The 23806-nt window shown below is 43.3% G+C and overlaps 1 protein-coding gene across 37 annotated transcripts in view; it reads right to left on the bottom strand.

The window, feature by feature from the left end:
• nrxn2b (neurexin 2b) overlaps nt 1-23806 on the bottom strand; it is a 528601-nt gene that overhangs the window by 192726 nt on the left and 312069 nt on the right. The window contains exon 1 of one of the 37 annotated variants that reach the window (XM_076087069.1): nt 5901-7555. The exons of the other annotated variants lie outside the window; for them this stretch is intronic. Coding sequence (XP_075943184.1) covers nt 5901-6234 — 334 coding nt within the window. The 5' untranslated portion in view covers nt 6235-7555. Of the gene's footprint in view, nt 1-5900; nt 7556-23806 lie in introns of those variants that run through there. 37 annotated transcript variants of the gene reach the window in all.

The raw sequence follows: 23806 nt of genomic DNA, 5'->3' as shown, positions 1-23806 counted from the left end.
CATGATAACCAAAGACCAGCAAAAGAGGAGGGGTCAGTGCATCCACCACAATCAACACCACCACACAGTCCAAGACATCTAAAGACCCTGTGGTTGCAAGATATTTCACAGTATAATATAATTTAAACAAACACTTTCGCCATCATTATCTCCACCATGAGGATCATGCGATTGTAAGTGCATCCGTGAGATAGTGTGCACCTCTGTGTCTGTCCACGAATAATCTTGCATTCAGCGCTAGCAAACTGCACAGTAGTTTCAGTTATGGTTGCATGCTTAAGGACCTCTTGTGGTTGCAGTGATTCTCACTTTCTCAAAATGCCTTTAATGCCCGTTCTATACTGCTATTGACTGGCTACTGGGGTGTTATTCATTCAATCACACAGTACTGCAGTGTTCATTGCAGACACACCTGCTGGAGACCTGCCCTCCACTGAGTGCACCATTGTAGTTGAAAATTGTATTTCATTGCAATAATAAATTGCACTTTTATGAAATACATTTATTTAGGGTAGCCCTCAAGTTTCCTGTTCATTTTGTTGATGCAATTCATATTTTGAAATAGACAAAAAAAAAAAAATGACAGCAAAAGCAATATCTTTTTTACAATAGCGACCTTGCTGTAAACATAGCTCTGCTGGTGAGATAACAATGGATGTGAATTCCTTTGATAGTCAGGTTTGAACATAAAAATAAGAAATCATTTGTGTGATGCACAAAAGCTATAAACACAAACCACAAGTAAAGCTAAGGGAATGCCAAGGTGATGTGTGAGCAGTTGTAATTACGGTCTTGTCAGAATCTGAAATAATTTGATAGTCTGAGGTGATCAAGGTCAACCTTCCATTTCATGCCCGTTTCCACAGACACACCTGGGGTTGAGTCTGTCCTCGGTTTCTTAGGGGACCAATTATGATGGACAGGGCAAGACATGATCATTCTTGAAATGTAGCCCTTACACACCGTGGGAGATGTATCAACCTTGGGAGCATTTCTAGAATATTCACGCAAACTTGCAAAAGGCACATGCAAACGCACACACGTATGCATACACACCAGGCCCACTCCTGGTAGCCGCTGGTGGATATATTCTATCCACTGCCAAGGACAAAGTGATCCACCCAGCAGTACAATCTCTTGGAAGCTCTCCATCTAAAACATCAAAGACAGCCTGAATCAAAATTAGCTTTTTAATCCCTTTAGCCCTATGCAGTGGGGTGTTCAGGTAAGGATTACCTCACATGACTACATTTTTTTTTCTTTGTCCCCAATCCAGGGTCGTGAAAAGTGTGCATAAGTGAGTTTTTTTGCAAGCACACATGTGTTGATAGATGAGCAATGAATGAAGCGAGACACACCAACAGAACTGTGGTCATACCACTGGTGCGAAAGAATGATGATCAAACAAGCCTTGGGCAAAGCTTTTTGGTTTCAATTTGGTGGGCAGTTTTCATGCGTGTACTGTAAAGATCCTTTCAGGAACAGAGGTACTATAAATGCAACACACCTATACAGCATAATGAGGTACAGACTCATAAAAGAGAGTCATACCTTGCAACACGAAACCTTATCATTGCCCATGTTTGTGTGCAGGGGGTCACCTATCACTGGGCAGACAGCCCAGTGAAATGCCACAGTTCAGCGGTCATGACTCTCCAATTAACTGTAATCAGAGCAATATGGCAAAGACTTTGCTGCATCTCAATAGACAGTAATGAACTGCTTTACATATAGAAGGCTGCGATTTGTCGCTTTCTTAGACTGACAGAAAGGGCCCTTTAAATCGGGCATCTCTTCATCCATCACTACGGTTGATGGTTAACCATGGAGGTCTTTAATCAGTGGCAAATGGTGGGTTCCAGGTTGTGGCCCCGGTTGGTTACCGATCCATTTAAGAGACATGGAGGGGGATGTGTGCGCAGAGCGACACTCATCCAAGGTGGTTCCACCTAAAAACAAGTTAGCCCCATTTAATTATCATATGTTGCGTAATATAGAAAATACAAAAAAACACGTCTGCAATCACATCAGCTGTGCTGCATGTGTGTATTCATACGTGCGTGGGTGTGTGCCAGCAAGTGAGTGCGGCCCTGCAGATATCCAGACTGATGTAGCATAATAATGACACTGTGGGATGAGAGCAGCAGATAAGGCCTGAGCCTTGAATCTGTAAGGCCCTTTGCACACCGGGTGATTTTTTTTTTGTGTGCGATTAATTTGCACGTTTATCTAAATATATATGTAAACTGTTATTTGTTTATGTCGTGTAATTTTTCGCAGAATGTGAATATTACTCTGTGAAAAAGTACATTTTTTTCCGGAGCAAGGTACATTTTTCAGAGCTTTTGCACGGCAAATAAAAGCATCAACCAAGTGTGTTGTGCTTAATGGACATATTCAATACGTACACTTATATTGTACAACAACACTGAGCTAAGTGGTCCCAAACGAGATGGCAAACATTATTGCTACTTTCAACCTTGTCAAAGGAAGTGCAGACCATACACATTTTTTTCTGTTCATACGTTTCACAATAAAAGCCCTTGACATTGCATAACTGTTTACCAGAGGGAACAAAAATTCACTTGGAGCATTTCGCATATAGGAAACTCAATAAACTAGCCAACAGTTCGCCTCAGACAGACTACCAGACGCTGCGCTAGGTCAATAGGAACCCGGAAACCTTTAGTTTAAAAAAGGTAATCGTAATTGCTGCTGGTATAGGTTTGATGCAAAATATTAACAGCCCAGTATTTAGCATTTTCGTGTCTTTATTGGTCACACCCTTGGTGTGTAAAGGCCTTTCTACCAGACTTAAAACCCGGGGTTGGGTGGCAGGCCACAGTGAAAGCACAGTGAAAAACAGTACAGCTTGCTTAGCATACTGTGCGCGGGCAGGCCGAGGCTTCTCTGTGCAGGCTTTCTGAGCTGACGTTAGGCTTGACCAAAGCGGTGGTAGTGTGTGTGTATATGCGTCTGTGGTGGCAAAGGCTCTATAACAGTTTTGTAAAAATGACACCCAGTTGAGAAACTGTCTACCAAAAGGGCTCTGAAGCAAGTAGGCTCTTATCACTGAGTGGGGTATTAGTGCTGGTAATAAGCTGTGCCACTTGGTTGACAATACTTTGGAGAGCTGGTATTTCAGACAAGGACTTGATATGCCAGGCTGTAATGGAAGTATTTATGATGCAGACTGAAACTGACTCCCCGTTCCAATGTGCTCGTGTGCTGTCTTATAGTAGATAATGAAAATGCTGGAAGTGTGCTACTAAAATAAAACATGAACCGAATGAGAAACAGCAGTGTTTTCTGTGTAGGCGTACATTAGTAACTGCGAGAGCATACTGCCATAGGGGAGGGACAAAAAGAACAGCGAATACAGCCAACCAACCAAGCAACCACATAACTTCTCCATCTTGCTTTTACTAAGCTGCTTTTTTTCCCCCACTCAGCATGTACTTCTTTATGCATGATTGTCAAACTTGCAGTACGTGACCAAAAACAAGACTGACGGGCAGGTCTGTGGAGCGTGGGGTGTTGTCCCAGCCTGAGCTTGAGCTGGAAGTTTGTTATGGGAATGTAGCCTTTCCTTCTCACAGGGCCAGCATACCATTTCTCTTCGCAGGCCAATATCTTCTGACAGCCATAAATCCGCAGAGAGAGCCAGGGAACATTTTTATGTTAATTATGTCAATTTAAATAGCTTAGCAACTCAAGATGTGAGAGGTGCAATCCAATTATCCAAGCTAGGAGGAAGGGAAGGCAGGAAAATAATAAAAAAAAGAAATAGCAATGAGAAGAGGACACTGGTTTGAGCTGAAATTTTAGAAGATAAAAAGTGTCTTTGTGTGGTTACTCAGTGTTGAGCTAGAATGTGGAAATGATTCATGTTGTGTTTTAATTACCAGAAACAGAGATGGGATCGATGAATGCTGTGTGTCAACATTGATCAAGCTCAGCAGCTGATCTGATATGAGTTATTGAAGGTTTTTCGGACATAATTTAGACTGCAAAGCCCACCACAGAGCCTGCTTCCCTAAGGTCAACAGTATGGACACATTTAACTCATTTAAAAACTTTCAGCTGCATCGAAACCCAAACTGACAGCCAACTCATCTCTAAGTAAAAAAAGAAAACAAATCAATAGGAAGTTTTATGCAGTGGTGCATGTGTTGCCACTAAAGTGTTTCACAACACAAATAAACATTTCATATTCATTCTCAGATGGCATCTCATAGAGTAAAGCAGTGGAATTCATGCTTCCACTTAATCATTCATGTTTTTTGTTTTTCTGAAAGCTATGGGTTATGTTTGAACTGGAGCTAAAAGAACATATGCCAATAATAATTGACAAAGTCAGTATAATAACATGCTATTTATTTCACAATTCGGTGATCTATTGATCAAGTCCAATATGATACGAATATAAGAATCTCAATTCAATTGTCTGTGAAGATGAACAACCAAATCAAACAAAAATCAACAGCTAAAATTGGACCTCAGAATCAAAAGACCAAATCAATTCAAGGGTTTGATTAAACTTGACACGCCCAGTGAACACAAAAAGGTAAGGCCATTGATTTTCCATCGATAAGACACAGAACAGCCCTTCAGATCTCCTCTGTGACACAGGTTAACCCTCATTTGTGTGCTCAGTCACAGTTCGACTGCGAGGACTTGTGCGCATGCAGCTGTGGGCTGGGAGGAGAATATGGACGGCCATAAATCCAATGCAGCACTGAGCGCCGGGGACGAGGTTGTGCGCTGACGATGTCTATAGAGGCTTACCAAAGCCAATCGGGCTACATGAGGCTCATCTGCCCATCTGACAACAGATTGATTGATACAGAGAGGAGACAGAGGTAGAGAGGGACACACGGACAGACAGCCGGTCGGGCGGAGAGAAGTAGTGCTTGTTGTAGAAGCACCAAGTGGATGCAAATGGAACAACATAAGCATGAACATGCTGAGGAATCAATAAATGATATTGACAAAATTATATTAATGTCTCCTGTGAAAGTAACGTATGTGCAGGTTGTTGAAAAGAAGCAAGGGGAAAAAAATACAGAGAAAAAGGGGGAGAGGAAAAAATGCAGTTGAAAAAGCTCGGGTTGGGGAACATCAAAGGAATCATCAGAGTGAGACTCTGCCTTGTCCCTGACAGCTTAGGCTAAGAACAGCGCAGCAACTGATGCACCACAGAGCACTGAGCCAAAGACATATACTGTAGAAAGTAGGGCAAATTAAGTAGTGCACAGGCAATTATCCATGGATTTTTCCTGAGAACACAATGTACCACGACACAAAGCATGTGAGATTTACCATCTCAACATCCAGGTAAGGCCATTCTCTTTTAGTGGCTGCCACCATGGGTCAACAATTACTACGGGTGGGTATTACATGAATGTAAATTGGCCACAGTTCACTACATCACTAGATCCAAGATGGCTGCTGAGCTTGAAAGGCAAGTAGCAGGACCCAGCTGGCTGGGGATGTGGCGACGAAAAAAAAGCCCAACAGGGAACAGCTTCTGGAAACATCATCCGCCAATCCAGGGGCATGAATCAAGACTGAGGCCTATAGGGAGCTGAGGCAGTGAAGTTGGTCGCCCAGGCCTGGCTCCTCTCAGTCTTTTGAGAGATGACAGAGATCAATAGATGGATGAACCAATTGCCTAGGCTTATGTACTCAACTTAGAGCTCATTGCCACCACAAATCAACCCCTTAAAGAAAATTAACTCCCATTGACCCCTTAAGTCATTCCACTAACTCAAACTCGCACATGTATTTTCGCTTTACCTCAGCCTAACTGATAAATCATTTGCTCAACATTAGTTCAATCAAGCGGTTCAAATCATCAGTTCAAGAAGCGGTCTGAAAAGAGAAACGGATGATCTTACCATGGCCCCCACGTGTAAGAAAGGGCATCCGGTTGATGGCAATGGGCACAGTACCATGCTTGTTGTGGAAGTGGTGGACGTGGTGGGTGGTACTGAGGGAGGAGGAAACACGGGCTGCCACGGCTGGGCAGGGGAACACCAGCAGCGCCAGAGACAGCACCAGTCTGAACAGGAAGGCCGGACTGGCCCACACAACTGGTGACGCCACCGCTGGCCTAGGCACCAGTAGCAACCCTCCGTCCACCTCCACTTCCACCTCCTGCTTCATGGGGGCGGGGCCTGAGAGGAACAGAAGGCCCCTCCCCCTCAGACGACACAAACAGGAAGTGAACATCTCAAATGAATCCAGGGCCCATGATCCCCTGCTTTCTAGCCCGGGGAGGGAAAGAAAACACAGATAACAAAAAAAAATAAAAAAAATGCCAAGAAAGAAAAAAGAGATCCTTGTGTGAAAATCCCCAAAATTATTGGAAGAGAAAAAAAAAAAAAATTACAAAATCCTTCCTGAAAAGAAAGACCCCAAAAATCTTCCAACAGTCTAATGTTGATATCCAAAAGCTTCGGACTAGATCCTTGAGAACAAAAACAACTCCCACTCCTCTACTAATAGATTTAAAGCTTTTGTTTAAAACTTAACCTCTTTTGTCTTACAAGCAACTTCCTTGGCACCCTAGAACAAATAATCACAGCTTAGCAGCACCAATTTAGGAAACACAAGACTCCATCTTAGCTCCTTGAAAAAGATCTTGTGTACAGCTCTTTTGAGTTAATTGTTCGACAGGGTTTCCTTCGCCTTGGGGAGATCTTCAGAGGGTTTCTCCTCCCATAAGCCAATCCTCCATCGCCAAGAAAAAGACTGCCGACATCCCTTTGGAGTTTTTTTGGAGACAACTTAAACGGAGAGCGGTAGTATAGAAAAAATAGATAGGCATAAAAGCAGGCTGCAAAAGGGAGAGGCGAAGACAGAGGGGCAGAAGCAAGGGTGCTGAGATGAAAGAGCAGCCAAATCCTGTTTCAGTGCTTCAAATCCCTGAAGCAGCTCCGGACCCGTGCAGCCGAGAGCAGCAAAACAAGAGATGGATGAATAAATAGAATACAGGACCCAGGGAGAAGAAACGGATGGCGAGAGGGAGGACAAAACAGTCGGCTATTTCCAAGTGCGGTGGTGCTGAATTCCCTCTCCTCTTTTCTGACAAAACAAATCAATGTAGGTCATTGATTTGCACAGAGAAGACACCTTTAACAGGATTAAACCATAACCAAAGCTCTGAACCAGCATCAGAGTGGTTGATGTCCAGTTCAACAATCCTCCAATCCTTGAGACTTGTAACCGAGCTCCGTCCTACTTGTGATTGCTCTTCACCCTTTTTGAGAATGCGATCCCGCTCTCTCTGCCCCTTCAAACGCTGCTTTCCGGGGCGGGAGGCAGATGAGAAGCGGCCGCTGGTCCTCTCGATGGGGCTCCGACACGGGGTGCTGCTGCTGGCTTGCCGAGCGAGTCTGACGATGCTGCTGCCGCTACTGCCGCTGCTGCCTCTGCTGTGAAATTCATGCTAATTGAATCAGAAGCTGCAGCAACGAGCGCATCCTGCCTGCCCGCACAGTTCTCCCTTCTCCTTTCCCTCCGATTAAGTCGGCCAACCCCCCCAAAGGCACGCGCGCATGGCTCTGTGCTGGCCAGGGCAAAAAAAAAAAGCACGAGTCAGGGGCAGAAGCGGAGCCGAAAGAGAAAAGGTGGACCTACTCGGATTCTTTGAATGCACAGACGGTGACTATGATACATAGGGCAGAGCAGAGACACAGAGAGAGGGAGAGTGTTTGTGTCTGGTTGGAGCAGCGAGGGAGAGAGCGGGAGAGAGCGAGAGAGAGAGAGAGAGAGAGAGTGGGAGGGGAATGAGTAGAGAGAATTGAAGACGGAGAGCACGCACACAAGGATGATGGGAGGCACACATGCATGTTGGGTTTGTCGTTGCACACACAAACACACACAAACCACTTTTTTTTTAAATACGCTGCCAGTGAGCACATCCTCTGGAGAACGTAAAGCAATGGCACACTTGTAGGTGAGTGTGCATGTATCCAAATGTCACACTAAACCGGAGCTCCCAACAATCAATTGACATATTTACTACATGTTATAAAGGTCATTCTGTACAAACACAGTGTTTTGTTCCACGCATCCACGTTTCCCTTTTCTCATTTCTTTATCCTCGTCTCTCCTCCTATTGACTTTTGGCTCCTCTGCACTTTTATTGTCTCTTTGCACACATTGTACTCAGCTACTTTTTTTGTCAAAGAGAAGGTCGGATATGTTGTGTGGGCAAGACAGAAAGACAGAGAGAGAGAGAGAGAGAAAGTGACAGATGGGGACACCGAGAAAACGTGGCCGTAAGAGTGGGAGAAACACAGGGATGCAAAAATAATGAGGAGAAAGACGGCAGCAGTGCGGAGAGTAATGTAGACATTTGATTGCAAGAGGGAAGGAAGTGTGTGTGTGTGTGAGAGAGAGAGAGAGAGAGAGAGAGAGAGAGGCAGACAGAAAGAGCTAGTAAGAGAGAAATGGGGGGAGATCGTGTATCTGATAAATCATGGCCGATAGAGAGCTCAGCTGGGACAGGATCTCAGTGCTGGAGACAAGAAGCAAGAAAAATGGCCAAAACAGGAAAAAAACAGTGCCGGCGTTGTGTACTGATGGAGAGAAAAGGGTCCAGACTATTACTCATCTACTCCCTCTCACACAAAGCACCTCTGCCAGGTGGGAACGTCCCAGGGGAGACAAGGGATGCTGTGCTTGCTGCTGTCCGGGTGAGGGAGATGTGCCACCCGGGGTGACCGGGACACATGTCCTGATCTTGAACAAAGACTTAACAGCTGAACTTAGAGGACGGATGACAAAATCTCAAAAAAGAAAAGAAAAAGGAGATCCATACATGCAATGTATCCAACAACACGCTGTCCAAATCCAAAAGCTTGTGCCCAGTCTCTTTCAGTTTGAGGCGCTAAGATGTTTAGAAAATCCTCCTCTGCATGCATTTACTGTGCCTCAACAGGCAACTCCTCAATCAGTCTTTAAACTTTTTAATTATACTACATGGACAGATGGTAGTAGTAACAGGAGCTCTGTATATAATCCAATCCAAACAACACAACCAAGACAAGACAATTATATGGAGTCCAATCATATTAATGGCCTGGTGAAAAAGATTATAATAATAAAGGTTGTTTGTCTGGAATGTCCCATATTTATTAAATGAACAGTAATGAAGACAGTGGGTAGGAGTAGGTTTCTTTCATTTCACACTCCGACTCCTCCAGAGTACAGATCTGGAAGTAATGGTGTGCAGAGGTAATTGTAAGTCTATTTAAAAGGTCTTAATTATATAGCACAGGTGTTTCTACTACTGTGACCAAACCCAGCATGGGTTGTGCTGGTGCACCAAGTCCTGCTTTTCCTTCATTTCTTTTCAGCTTCAGCATACCTGATATTGAATTGTTGACCACCAATTGGAGTGCATTGTAAAGCTTTTTTTTGAGATTTGGAGAAACCAGCAAGAGTGAGCTAAATTTACAAAGTATCCAGCTGGAAAGAAATCCCAGCCCCTCCCTGGTTTTGGTTAGATGCCTGAAATGAGGTCTGTGGTTAATGCAAGCTAAATATGCAAGTGTTGCTCTGCAATATAAAATGCGTCAGCATATATCCTTCTTGTGAATGTTCAAGCTTAAAAAAAGGCAGTTGCTATCAAGTGGCTAAATGAGACTACAAAACGGCATCACGCCGACTAAGCCGCCTTTACAGCATCGTTGTATATTCTAGTGCTCATGCGACCATTGTGTAGTTCCTATATAGCCTAGTTCTCTACTTTTTGCAAATCATACAAGGGGTGGTCATTTGTGAAGATTATCTTGCTGAACAAAACATGCAAGAAAACAATGGAAAGACGGCACAAAGCATTAAACAAAAAGAAATAAGCAAGGAAACTTGTGGGAAGAGATGCACAAATAAAAGAAAAAGTGTATAAAGCATTTATATATGTAAAAAAATACATTATTCAATATTTTATCAGTATGTAAAATGTGCCGTTTTACTATGCGACTGTCACTGAAGCCGTTTCCTTTAGAGGACAGTGTGTGGACTGGGAACTCATTATGATGAAAGACACAGAGGACTGCCAACACCTGCTGCTCTACTCCCCTCCGGCACAGAAAAAAAAAAAAAGGAATACAGAGCACACAAATACACACCGGCGAACAATCGCTGCAGACACACACACACACACACAGACATGCTAATTGCATGAAACACACACACACACATAAATGTCACGTCAGTGCTACTGCTGTGTGATGCAACACCCATGTCCCTGAAGCGAAAAAAACTAGGCGATAAATATTCCCCCAATGTAACTACAGACTCCAAAATCCCTCAGGGGAAGTGACTGACGTGGTATGATAGCCTTCTGCTCACCATACTAAACTTAATTCATTATTTGACCGATGTTGAAGGGATAGTTTGAGTGTTTTAAAGTGGTGTTGTATGAGGTACTTATCCATAGTCAATGTATTACCTTCAGTAGATGGAGTTTGGAGAAACAGACAAGAGTACCAGCACTGGAGCAATGTTATGTGGATGGAGGCAGCAGCGGAAGCTGTTTAAGACACCAACAAATAATTTATATTAGTGTACGCTACATTAAGAATATGTTTACCGCTTTACCTTGCAGCCATTACCGATGGGTAATCAAGTGAAACTGATCAATGCCACAATAGTGCATTGATTTCAAAATTCTGTAAAGTTCCCCGTCATTAAATATTCCAGTCTGAAAATCTTTTAGGTGTCTAAAATAGGTTTTGCTGCTGCAACCGTCCAAAGCAGTACATTACTTTGCTCCCGCGATGGTACACCTCTCTGCTTCTCCAAACTCCATCTGTCGGTAATACACTGACAATGGATAAGAGCCTCATACAACCCCGTCTCAAAAAATCCAAACTATCCCTTTAGGAAGCAACGATGACATTTTTTTTTATTTTACTTGTCAAGGAAGCAAATTAGAAAGAGTCAGCGTGGCTATATGTGAGTTAATGTATAGATATATATAAAGATGACCATCAGTCATTCACATGACACCTAAAGAAGAAGCAAAGGGAATGCTTAGATTTGTATGTTGGGTGGGATTAGGAAACTAGGACAAGCTGAATCTCTGAGCGCTCGCACAGTGGGGGAAGGCGAAACACAAAAAGCAAGTCATCAATTTTTAACTCCCGTCTCTTGTTTGTGCTATTCAGTAGCTTTCTCCCGCACTGAGCCCCCGACGTTAGCCGCTTGCTTATGTAAGGGCACTGTTGGGGAAACTTCCTCCAGACTGAGCCCAGATGTTGGACGCTTATATAAGTGCACTGCTGGATACCACAAACAGGGAAACAACCTTGTGTGCATGGAATACAAACTGAGACAGTCAAAGTGGTTTGGCATCAGCGTTGTCGGTTTTCAACTGCCATCTACCAGACAGGCTAATCAAGATTACTTCAAAGCTTTTTGTGCAACTAGAAACACACCATCAATTTACAACTTTGGATAATTTGATTTCCGAAAAGATGAGAAAGAAATTTAAGAGAAAAAAGCCATCTACTTCTATGATAAGACTGTACCTAAAAACAATGCAACTTATCTTATTGCTCAAAGTTGTTCTGAGAGTGTACTTTCCAAGGCATGAACACAAATAAAGTCTTCGTACCTAAACGACAAAATATGTTGCTTGTAGTGACCTTCCGATATGGCCCATTTCAGCATTTTCTGATCTGGTGCTGCTATAGTCAGGATGACATTGTTGCCTTCCTGAATGGCCCACATAACCATTACAGAAATGATTAGTATGAGCAATTTCCCGAGGTTAGGGAAAGATCGAGGTTATGGCGCAATCTGTGGTTGGTGGTGTCAAAGTCAGACACCTTGCATACAAAACCACCGACTGCAACCGAAGAGATTTTGTGGTCCGCTGCTGACATCCCACTACTTTTGCTTTGAGACTACAAGACATCAAGAGGTTGCTTGTCAAGGAAAATGTAAAAATAGATCATTTCAAGCATTTGAACAACGGAGGACCGTCGCATTTTCTGGGGAGGACAGTCTTGAATAGACGCTGTGGATTATCGAAAAATAAAACCTTCATGTTTATGTCATCTTAAGTAAATGTTACATATGCAGTAAACACACATTGTACTGTATAGTGCAGGCAAAGACAGTAGCGAGCAGCCTGCCTGTGGCCTGTAATGTGATTCATACGGTTTATTTACTTTAATATGCTGCTCTCAGAGAGGTTTGGTAATTAAAATCTATTGGGTTCTGCATCAATTATCCTGCCAGTAATCAGATGCATGCATTTACCCAACAATGGCTTCAAAGTAGCCACAAACGGGACTGAATGAAAGCATACCATTAGGCCATCTATACAGAGCTGATGGGTGCATTAGAGTACAGCGGTATGGACAAAGCAATCCGCTAATAACATTGTGGCTTTAACAACTTTGAGTACTGTGAACATCCAGTTAAACCAATGTGTCTTCATTGTGTATACCAACACCAGCGCTACGGGACAATGAGTGAGAGGTTTAACGCGGTGGCTTTGATGCAGGGAGAACTTGAGGAGAAGCAAAAAAGGTAAAAGAAGTGGACAATATGGAAGTCAAACAGGAAAGAAGCAGGGAGAGTATGTTTGGCAATAAGAGGGGAGGGGATTGTTGTGAGCACAAGAAGCCTCAGCTAGGTGGAGGAGTGGGAAGATAACCAGCAAGGAGGAGGATCAGTCTCCTGTTTTGCTTGGCTGGAGGAGCAGGTTGCACAGATCTTAATCATGTGAAATGATATATCCTCCAGAAGAGAGAGAGAGGGAGACCGCAAGTAGATTAGGGAGTAATATAAATCACTTCTCCCCCCTCAACCTTCCCTTCCCCATCACCAGAAAAGGCATTTTCTCTGAGATTCCATTAATGATCATACGCAGAAACATTGTCTGTCAATCTTATGTTAGCTCTCCCTGTCCTAGTTAATTGAGTGTTTGGTAATTACAAAGATCTGATATCTATCAGATGTTGAATATTTAAACAGCACAGGTATGGCTTGCCCCTCAGGGTGCTGTAATCAGATATTTTGGTTTTTTTCCCCACACCCACAGTCAAAATAATTGACCATCTTGACAACACAGTAACTGATGAAGCTCGGCCCACCCCGGGGTGAGGCCAATGTCGATGCTCCCAACGAGCTTCTTGGTCACTTTTTAACTGGGTAATTAACTACGGATCTCTACTGAGCATAGGTGGTGTCAGGGGTACTTTTTTTAAATTTGCATTTCGTCAGTAATTCATGCTCCCAAATTGCTTTCTTCGTGGCCATGAATTAGTCATTTGTGCTTGAAGAATAGTGTCAAATAAAAAAAAAGTTGAAAGGGCGAATACATTCTTGTGAGCTGCTTGAGGTTAAGGTAGGGATAAATACAAACTGTACATGAATCATATAACTACAGGGTGCAATTGCTAGATCATGGGATTCAAGAGACAAATACAAATGTCTTGACTTTATCACAATATACACATGAACAACTTGGAGCCACTTGGGGTTCAGTGTCAAGGACTCTTCGACATGCAGGCAGTAGACGCTGAGGATCACACCGCCAACCTTGTGGTAAAGGACAACCCACTGTACTCCAAAGCACCCTAATTTACCCATGACACCTGCCAGGCTGTCTGGTTCTCTTTTCTTTTCCCACATTAATTCCGCCATTGGAGAAATGCAAAATAAGAGTGCTGCTGGTGGGCTGGTAAGCTTTCCCCATCTCCCTCTCTCTCACCTCCACTTTTCTTCTCTCCATTGCTTTCTTCCTCCCCCTCCAGCCATCCATCCATCCTTCTCCGCAGCCTGGCGCTGTGTGGTGAGTCAGCTGTCACTGTGTCCCTCCAGCTGTGGACCCAGCTGTCTGGGCCAGATGGGCTCATCTCCACCTCGTCCTCCCTCATCCAGGATGTCTATGAGGGGGCCCTCCTGTAACCTCAACCCATGTACAACTGGCCCCGGAGCGCGTTACGCTCACTGAGCCAAAACAATACGGTAAAAGATATGTTTCCGGTGCATTCTAACGGAAACTATTAGCACTAGCCCGAAATGATTCTGTTCCTAAAAGTGATTATTCTTTGCTTCGTGATGTGCAGGTTTACCAGGACCTGAAAACGATTCCCGTCTACGTGCCATTGTGAACGTAATAATCAGGGTACATGCTCAAAGGTTGGTGGGGAGGGAGAGTGTCTGCTAAAGCTATTCCAGAATAATACTGGCTCACAGTAATCTCCTGCTCACAGGGAGAAATTTTGACAAGGATTTAAGGATTTTAAATACAATTTCGATACGCAATGAGGGCCCAACAATAGCGCTGGAGAAAGAGGGGGGGACAGAGCATGGTGCAGGAGAGGAAGTTGGTTGAAGAGAGGGGAGCGAGAGACAGGGCGCAGGAGAAAGAGAAAGAGTCATCATCTTTCTGGGGAGCCAGATTGCAGAGCTCGAAGGCATGAGATGCCCCGGCGTTTAAAAAGCCTACTGAATCACATCTAATATATCCTAAACCTACGTGAAGACAGACAGAAGTTAATGCGAGTGTGTGTACATGTGTGGAAACAAGAAAAAAAAGAGAGAATAGATAGACTGTATAACAGCTTATTTAAGACATAGGCCATTTTCTGATGCTTTGTCGGGGTCTATGTTCGATAAATGGAAGTGCCTATCGATTTAGACTCCAGATAGGGCGCCTCAAGTCTTCGCTGTTATCTCTGAGATTAACACGCAACAACAATGGGTGATCTGCAGGGAACAGATTGGGGAGAGAATTCTCTTGGCCTTATCCTGCACATGAGAGATACATGGCTTGAGCTGCAGCGTCGTCTACGGCTGATAGCACCCTACATGGTTCGCAAACATGGTCAGAGACGCTGGCGTACAGGTGTAACACAGATGCTGGGCTGTATCTGCTAAATGTTTGCAGAGGCGCTCATGCATTGTCTGTGCAAAAACAGCAACCTGTGCACAAAATAGTTTTCGGAGAGTGTGCACATTTTATGGAAAAAGGAGATCATGTTCAACGTTTGTCTAAACAGTTTAAAAATGATACCTGGATGCTGGTACTGCCAGAAACAGACCTGGGATCTCAGGCTGCACTTTTTAAATTTCATCTACTGAACCATTAGTTCACCAGGCAGATGAAACACATTGGCTACGCTCGGTTTATTTCTGTTTTCCCACTGGGCACTGGGTATTTACCTGCAACACCTGAAGCACAAGGATAGACGACCGGCACGATCAGAGAGAGACAGAAAAAAGCATTTAAACAAATTACATCTGGAAATCATAGACCATCTTGCGATGGGATCACACCTGCTGCCCAAGCCGGACCAGGGGTGCGAGATCCAGTGGTAAGAGAGAGAGAGAGAGCAGGTGTGGGTAGCTTTTTTCCCTTAATAAATTAAATCATCATTTAAAAACTGCATTTTGTATTCACTCGGGTTATCTTTGTCTAATATTAAAATTTGTTTGATGATCTGAATCATTTAAGTGTGACAAATATGCAAAAAAATATAAAAATCAGGAAGGGGGCAAATACTTTCTCACATCACTGTATTTCAGCATATTTCAAGTTATCTGGCTAACTTTGAACTATGTTGGCCCTGAGTAACATCGACAGATAACTTTGAAATAACATGTTTTACATATAATACCGCCGAACATAGAACATCAGTAAAGATACGCTATATGGCAAACAAACAAGTCACTGAAACCGTTTATTTATCCAGGAGACAGAACGCAATTAGCGGAGAGTAAACCAGGGAATTTGTAGATTCATGTTGATATCGAAAAACACAGCTTCTCGGCACTCGGTGTCCTTACACTAGGATGACCAAATCTCCTCTTGATATTCATACCTGCCATTTTAATACTCTCCCCCAACACCAGCTCCCAGCTTAGACTTAAAAAACAGCCCTAGTCTTTATCATTCGCTCCCTCTGGGTGGCAGTTTGGTCGTAATCCCTCTTTCTGATGTTTGCTCCTTCTTGTGTCATCGCTTATCTAATGGAAAAAAAACTCTTGAAATAAACACTTTACACTGATTTTCCCTCAGAGGGAAAATATTTCCTTCCACTTCTCTGTATACAGTTTCACTTATCACTGGCAAAGTTAAACTTTCAAAAAACAGAAGCAGAAAATATCCTTTTAGGGTACGTTTTGGGTGAATTTGTACATTAAGAAAGATTGTGTGTGTTGCAGATATGTGTGTGTGTGTGTGTGTTGTGTGTGCAGCAGAGCCTCTGTTAGCAGTATAGCTAACCGGAATCGGGATTTCAGAGTTAATGGACAGGGTGACTGCTGCCTCCGCAACGTGTCAGCCTTCGTTACACGCTATGCACACAGAAGCCACCGCTGTCCGTTCCAGAGCAACACAGCAGCAGAATGCGTTTCGGAAAAGCTAAATATAACCCAACAGCGTTTGGACTGCTGTGTGTTTTACACCAGCCTTTGAAAACACTGCGTCTGTTAAGTGTGATTACAGGTTGCTGATGTGTATGTGTGGTGTTTGTATCCATCTTTGTGTGTGCTTGAGAATGTGTTTTCACATGTTCTGTTTTATATAAAAGCCCGAAGTAATCCATGGTGCACAGCATGCTAAATCGTTGATGCTGAAAGCAAAGACCTTGGACTCAGTCACGCGTAACGGGGGCTCCTACAAAGACAGGCCACCACACTTGCAACAGACCCCCAACTGGATTTTCCACATGTACTATTACGGGTCAGGAGCTAGCAATACAGAGGGCAACATAATAATCATTTATGGATCTATGCTTTAAGGCAAACCTGCAGCTTCTCTATGTCCCTAGGGCTGCGGATATCGATTCGTTTTCACACCCTCCCGAAATCAGTGTAAACCGTCAAATATTCTTATCCTTTCACTTTGTTATAGTCAGTTATTTAGTAGTTATTCGAATGAAGACAATTGAAACCATTCAAATTATTGAATTTTAGTGGCTTAAATTATAAGCTGCTTAGAGCTGGTGGTAGGAAGTTAAAAAAGGTCATAATTCACTCCAATATCTATTTTTTATTGCTGTGAAAACATCTCCTTCTCCTACAAAAGAGTTATTCAAGTTTCTCGCTGCAAACTGAATTGTTTACTGACTAGAGCTTGAAAGCATCATAATGTAACTCAATGCAGCCTCTATTAATGTTAGCTGTTAGCTCTGTTATTTAGCCGAGCAATACCACGTTGTCGTAGGTGGCGAGCCCGCCAGTGGCTGGCATGGTTGTGATTCCTTTTTACCCCAAATGGACTCATGTTTGGGAGGACTCAAGAGGATCATCCCGAAGGGAAATTTTACATTACAATGGCGGTTGAGACACAAAGAGAGTGTCTATACCTCTCTCCCTCATCATTCCATTCTCTGCCTCCTTTGAGAGCTGCGAGGGATTCAGCTCAATGGAGGACGTCAACCACCTCAGAGCAGGCCTGCTATCAAATGGCTACATGAGGGCTCTTAGGAATGAGGCTGATGGAGATGTCAAGTTCTAGAGTTTATCTGTTGACTCGCAGGAAGTGCAAGGTTGAAGGGTCAACATGCTCAGGTTATCAATAGGCCTGCTTTGAATATGTGACCATGACTTCCCATCATGGTATCGACTGCTGCTGCCAATCAGGATGGAAAAAAAGTGCTGCGCTGCAGACTTTAATGGCAAGGGAAAGATTGAGATTTTAATTGGAGAATATTAGCACAATGATAATCAAGCAATAACAAACTGAGTCATCGGGTAAATATTCATCTTTTAAATGAGTTTCTTGAAATGTATTCTCCCCCCCCCCCCCCCAAGTAATTATTATATGCTGCTCTCTCTCCCTCATCCTCATGCACCACATGAACACATGCAAAGAGCCGAGACATGAGGGGACATCGCCAACATAATAATTAGCCATGAAGCCGTTGTCTCCTCCTCCCGCGGACTTAATGACTAAGAGTTGCTGTATCAGTGGCTATTAAATTATATCATTTCCAGCCACAAGGCGCAACCATGTGAAAAGACACACACACACACACACACACACACACACACACACACACACACATATATATATATATATATCTACTGTATATATCGATGTCTATCTATCTATATATACACGCAACTTGAAATACAAACACACATTACTTATGCTATGACACATGTATGATAATGCTCGCTGACCATCAGTCAGCTGCTTATCGCACAAACACCAGTCATGGCATGTAAGTGATATTGAAGCTGTGATTGCCTTTTATTGGTGAGGTACTGTAACACGGACACACCAGATGGTTTATTACACAGAACCATGCAAGCAGCCGTTACTGGAAAGTGATTGGAAATAGGGCTGGAGCTTTCAAAATAATCGGCGAGTCAGGAGAAGAACGAACAACTCTCCTCCATGGAAAAACGCCTTCAGTGCTGTTCTTTGTTCTTCTTTCAATAAAGAGACACTCACCAGTTTTGACATAACTGATGCGATAGCAGCATCTACCCTAACCCCATTAGGCGCCACCATTCACGTTAAGAACTTACAGTCGCCTCTCTACGTCGTGTCACACACGCCTAAAACACACCCGTATATACCTGCAGCTCCTCACACAATGGTGATTGGTCCGAACCCCTGTGGCTGGATGATGGACTTATGCATGATCTCGTGATATTGTGAGAACCCCTCTGCAGTGGATAAGGTAAGAGGGCAGACAAAATAATCTATGTGGCCTTTACATAACATTTTCACAGGCTGTCAAGGTTAACGCCAATGAATTAGGTCCCTGACTGATTTCACTGAAATACAAAAAGGAAAGACAGTACTTCTAATTTAAAAAGCACTGTACCTGTAGAGTAAAGGTGAGGAAAAAAATCTTTACTGGCACTTTAGCGGTGAAGAGGAATTTGAGCAGGTTGACATCGAGTCTGGTGGGTTGGGGTTGTCGAGTGGAGCGGAATTACACGACAGGAGCCATCCAATCACTGATTGGTTGAGCCCGCAAGCATTAGACACCTCCGCATATCTCAAACCAGACAACATACGTACTCCCACTAAGACTAATATGGTGCATGATACTGAACAGCAGATGCATTGGCTTTCACCCTGGGGTTGTGGACAACCATATGCTGTGCATCAGGGGTTAAAGACTGTGTGTGCTTGATAAAATAATGGGAGCCTACGGCTGACAGGACACAGGGCAAGTCTGCAGCAGAACAGACAATAGCAGTGCTGGACATTGACTAATGCTTTACTTATGAAAGGACATGATAACTGTGTTATTCTAGACTGTAAATAAGAATTGGACGTAGTCACTGTGACGTCACACATTAGTTTGTGGACTGCCGTTTTGAAGCCTCGAGTTCGGCATTGTGGCCGTCGCCATCTTGTTTTTTTGGAACAAGAAGAGACACTAGAGGGTGGAGCTAAGTAAAGCCGGACGTTGGATAAGATATTTTTAGACGAGCTAAATGTTACAATTAACTTCAATAAACTGAAAAAGGCTGCAAGAGGCTTAAAGTTGTAGGACAAAAACATGGACAACTGCCAGACCAGTCAACGCCAGTGGTAGCGCCAAGTAAATTACAAGGTAGGCACGCCCTGAAGCATATGCTGCTTTATGGTCTATTGTATTCTAAATGGGACCATAACTTGCTGAATGAGCATCATGCTGTATTGACGAAGACTTGAAACTTGCGATTGAACCCATAAACATTTACAATGTTTTGGTAATAAATCAAGTGAGAGGTAGGGTCATTCTCTCATAGATTTCTATACAACAAGAGTCGTCGTCCCCTGATGGCCATTAGAAACAATGCAAGTTATATGTACTTCAGTATGGACTTCACTTTTCAGACCCAGAGGTTGCCGCCTGGCTTGGTGGCAGTAAATACCAACCAATACGGGTCGTGTGAGGAAATGAAGTTGTTCTTTGAATAGAATTACACTCCAGACAGAGTCACATTCTCCCAAACAACGGTCTCCACAAAAACATCCTCTCCCTCAACTGCAAACCTCCGGCCTCCATATTTCTTTACATGCTCTGTGTGTGACGCATCATTTCTTATTCATACGGACACGGGCCAAGTAAACACACCTCATGTATGCGCTCAATAATTTAGATGGAATAAGAGGGCTGTGTGAGCACTTTCTTGGTGCAATCCATATTTGAGGATTGGTTAGGTGAAGACATTCGCCTTTACTCTCTGACGTTTTCAACAGCAATTTCTCTGAAATGTCTGCCAAACTGCTGAACACCACTGCATATACTACAACTGAAAGACCTCTCCACTACCTACCACCATTAGGGCATTAGGTGAAGTCTAGTTCGTACACAACAAGAGAAGCTCAAGTAAGTGAATGCATGTACCTCTGACCTTTCAGCCCTAAGTCTGTGGCTTTTTAGTCCCCTCTCTCACCATCAGGCTCTATAGCTGGCAACCATAACGCCCTGCTGGGTTTATCAAATGCCAAGATAACATATTTAATTAAAAGACCCTTACACTCCTCATTCAGCTCTGCCCTGTGTCTGGTCCCGCTTATACACTGCGAGGGTTTAAAGGGATCACCGTGCGACAGGGTCTGATAAAGTCATTAGGCTTCCACACTCATAATAGGAAGTGGGCAGAGATGTCCTTTTGTTAGCCAAGAGATAGGCACCACCACTAGCATGTAACACGAGAGGATGAATGCTTGTCAAAATGAGCGAGGAACCAAATGGGAGATCGCTAATCTAGGATTATTGGAACTACAGAGGGAACAGTAATGTAAAAACAACAACAGCAGCAACAACAACACATAGGCACACAAAACGGCAGAGTTGATATTTAATCAGGGGAGTAAATTAATCTGGCTCCCTGGGATTGGCTTGTGAGAGGGCTCCAACTATAGGCCATATAAATGAATCTGCTGATACAACATGGGCAAGGTAGGCTGTGCCATATACTTCATGTTTTTCTTCCTTTATGTTATTTTTCTCTCTTGGCTGCTATAGTCCAGCGAGTCTGCCTTTCCAGCTCATGGTCCAAGGACCTTTCTACTTCAGAGTGCAGGCAAACCTTGCATTTCAAATAGCTCTTACTGAATGTGTATGGGGCATAGAGCTTTGGCACATGCATGGTTAAAACAATGCGTACAAAAATCTAACCACACACACAAGCTTAGCATTTTTTCCCTTTCTGTCGCCATCATTCTGCTTCACTCGTTGGATCTGGTCGTTTTAGTTTCACACCCTTGCAGTGCGTACATTTAAATAATTCAATTTCCAATGCCCGGCCACATAATCATATTCTTCCTCGCCTGCCTTCTTCTCTTTTTCACTGATGCTTTAACTTCCCGGGGGGCAAACTGTCTCCTCTGTGTCTCTCCTTCAGTTAACATAAAGGCTGGGTTGTTAAAGCCACACAACTTTAATTCAATGACAATTATACTCTTGTCTTTCTCCTTGCTTCTATTAACCAATGCAAACTTATGACTAACTGCTCCTCCACTAGCTCCTCTATGAAGGGATACTAATTACCCCAACCCACTTGCCACCGTTTATCTGTTAAGCATCCGTTCGCATTGGTTAAGACCTTGACTTAGCCATTATAGACCCTTTCCCTGTCCATCACAGAGAAAGAGAAATATAGATTAGGTTACCATTGGCTTTCACATTGCAGATTGATGTCAGTCAAATCAAAAGGAGAGCAACATCCATTTGTTCTCTCTCTCAACAATCACATTGATATCACAGACAATATCCATAATGCTAAATTGCTAATAAAACTCAATGCAACTCAATAAAGACTGGCTTTTCCTTTTGGTGGTGTAAACAAAAGAAACTGATTAATTTCTTTTTTTAAATTTAAATCTCTTTTGTGCGACCAATTCATTGTCTTTCCGTAAAGCATCACATATATTTTAGGATATACCATCAATATGGCAAGAGACTAGATATCGTCTTTGATTGTGGATATCGTATTGTGGCACGGGTGTTGTCTTTTCCTGATTTTAAAGGCTGCGTTACAGTAAAGTGATGTCATTTTCTGAATTTACCAAATTGTTGTAATATTTTCCTTTACCCACTTAGTCATTACATCCACATTACTGATGATTATTTCTCAATATTGATATTGTGGTATTTCATCAAAAACATTATGACATTTGGTTTTCTCCATATCGCTCAGCCCCGATTCCAGACATTAACCTAATTACTAAACAAATAACTGGGAGGGTAGGACACAAACAGTATTTTCACGAAAACGCACACAAAAGACCAGCAAACCTTTGAGAGTATCCAAAACAGCAAAGGCTTTGAGGACACTGCGGGTTGGGTTTACCACCTTTCCAATTCCAGTTCAAACTGAAATATATTTTCTCGAAGGAAGAGTCAGCATCTGTCTGTAAATAGGTCTGCCTGCACTCACAGAGCTTGTTAGCATGCAAAGCACACAAGGCCGTTTTTACATGGGGAACTTCACTTAACCTTGTGCAAGGACACCAGGTGCTAAGTCAAAGCAACAGCCATGTACTACTTGAGCATTTCTCATGCCCGCGGTGAGGGCATTTAGATTCACTGTAGCCCCACGTCCTCTAGGATTTGGCCTTTCAGCTACGAGTAGTCTACATAGACTGTGGGCTCAAAACCAGTGATAGAATAAGGGAGGACAGCATGATACAAATAAGTAAACATATAGAGAGAGAGACTGAAAATAAGGCAGTCAGATTGTACGTTGGCATCGTGCTGTTGTGTTGGCACAGCCTCAACCGCCTGATGGCCAATTAGCAATAAGTAGCGGGCAGGTGGAGATCAGTCTTCAATTCCACACACTCAAACTCTTCCTTTGCTTCCTTCCCTCCTCCCTTGTCATTCTCCTACCACCCACTCCTTTTTGCACGTCTCTCCAGGGGCCCGGCGGCGAGGGGGGGGCTGCGAAAAGCCAGATGGCGTTCACCGTCGTGTCAGTGTCTGTGTTTGTATGTTAGCGTGTGTTTGATCCGTCCCAAACAAACCGGCCACCAGCCCACCAGAGCCGAGGGGCTTCGCTCCAGCTCCTGGCACCGATTAAGACGTGTTGGAACGAGCCAGGGCACTTGACGCATACACTCGTCCTCACACACACACACACACACACACACACACACACGGCTCTCATCGTGACTAATCTTCTGACGTTTTAACACTTGCCTGCAGTGATGGCTGCTTGTGATGAGGAGAGTGTGGGAAAGGGCAGGCACTGGTGACATGGGACATTTTTTCTTCCGTTTTTTCACTACATTATCTCAATATAAAAGACTGTCAGGCAAATTCATATAGAATAAATTACAGCCGCTTATAGCACCATGAAGTGCACATCACTTGATACCAGTAGCCTGTATCCATTTTTAAGGGCCAATAACAGTTCCTTAAAAGAAAAGTTTCTTCTTTTGTTTTTCACATCGCATTACAATAGCCTGTTTAAAGTAATCATACACCGGACAACTAATTAATGCCGATACTGTACGCTAATATTTAAGGAAGCGATGATACAGTTTATGCTTTGTATTACTTCAAAATATTGCCTATGCCCCAATAACACAGTAGGTGGATCAATGGCAGAGCGAACAGTACAAATTACACATTAATCGTGACAGGATTTAATGTTCCATCATCACTTGAAAAGCTGGGCAATGAAACCCTTTATAAATTTAACTATGTGTGGCTATTAAGGTCAATCTTTGTGAACTGCTTTTGCATCAAATGTCTGCATCTTACCTCATATCAATACATGCAAATAGCACAGGAGCACTGAGGCGCTATGGCAGCGCGGTTATGGGTGCTTTTCACCCTTTGCAGGTGCTTTGAGAATTGCGCGG

Source organism: Anarhichas minor, unplaced genomic scaffold, assembly GCF_050575085.1.
Source record: "Anarhichas minor isolate MPS153535 unplaced genomic scaffold, ASM5057508v1 ptg000009l, whole genome shotgun sequence".
Classification (NCBI taxonomy): Eukaryota; Metazoa; Chordata; class Actinopteri; order Perciformes; family Anarhichadidae; genus Anarhichas; species Anarhichas minor.
This window is presented reverse-complemented; position numbering and strand designations above follow the sequence as displayed.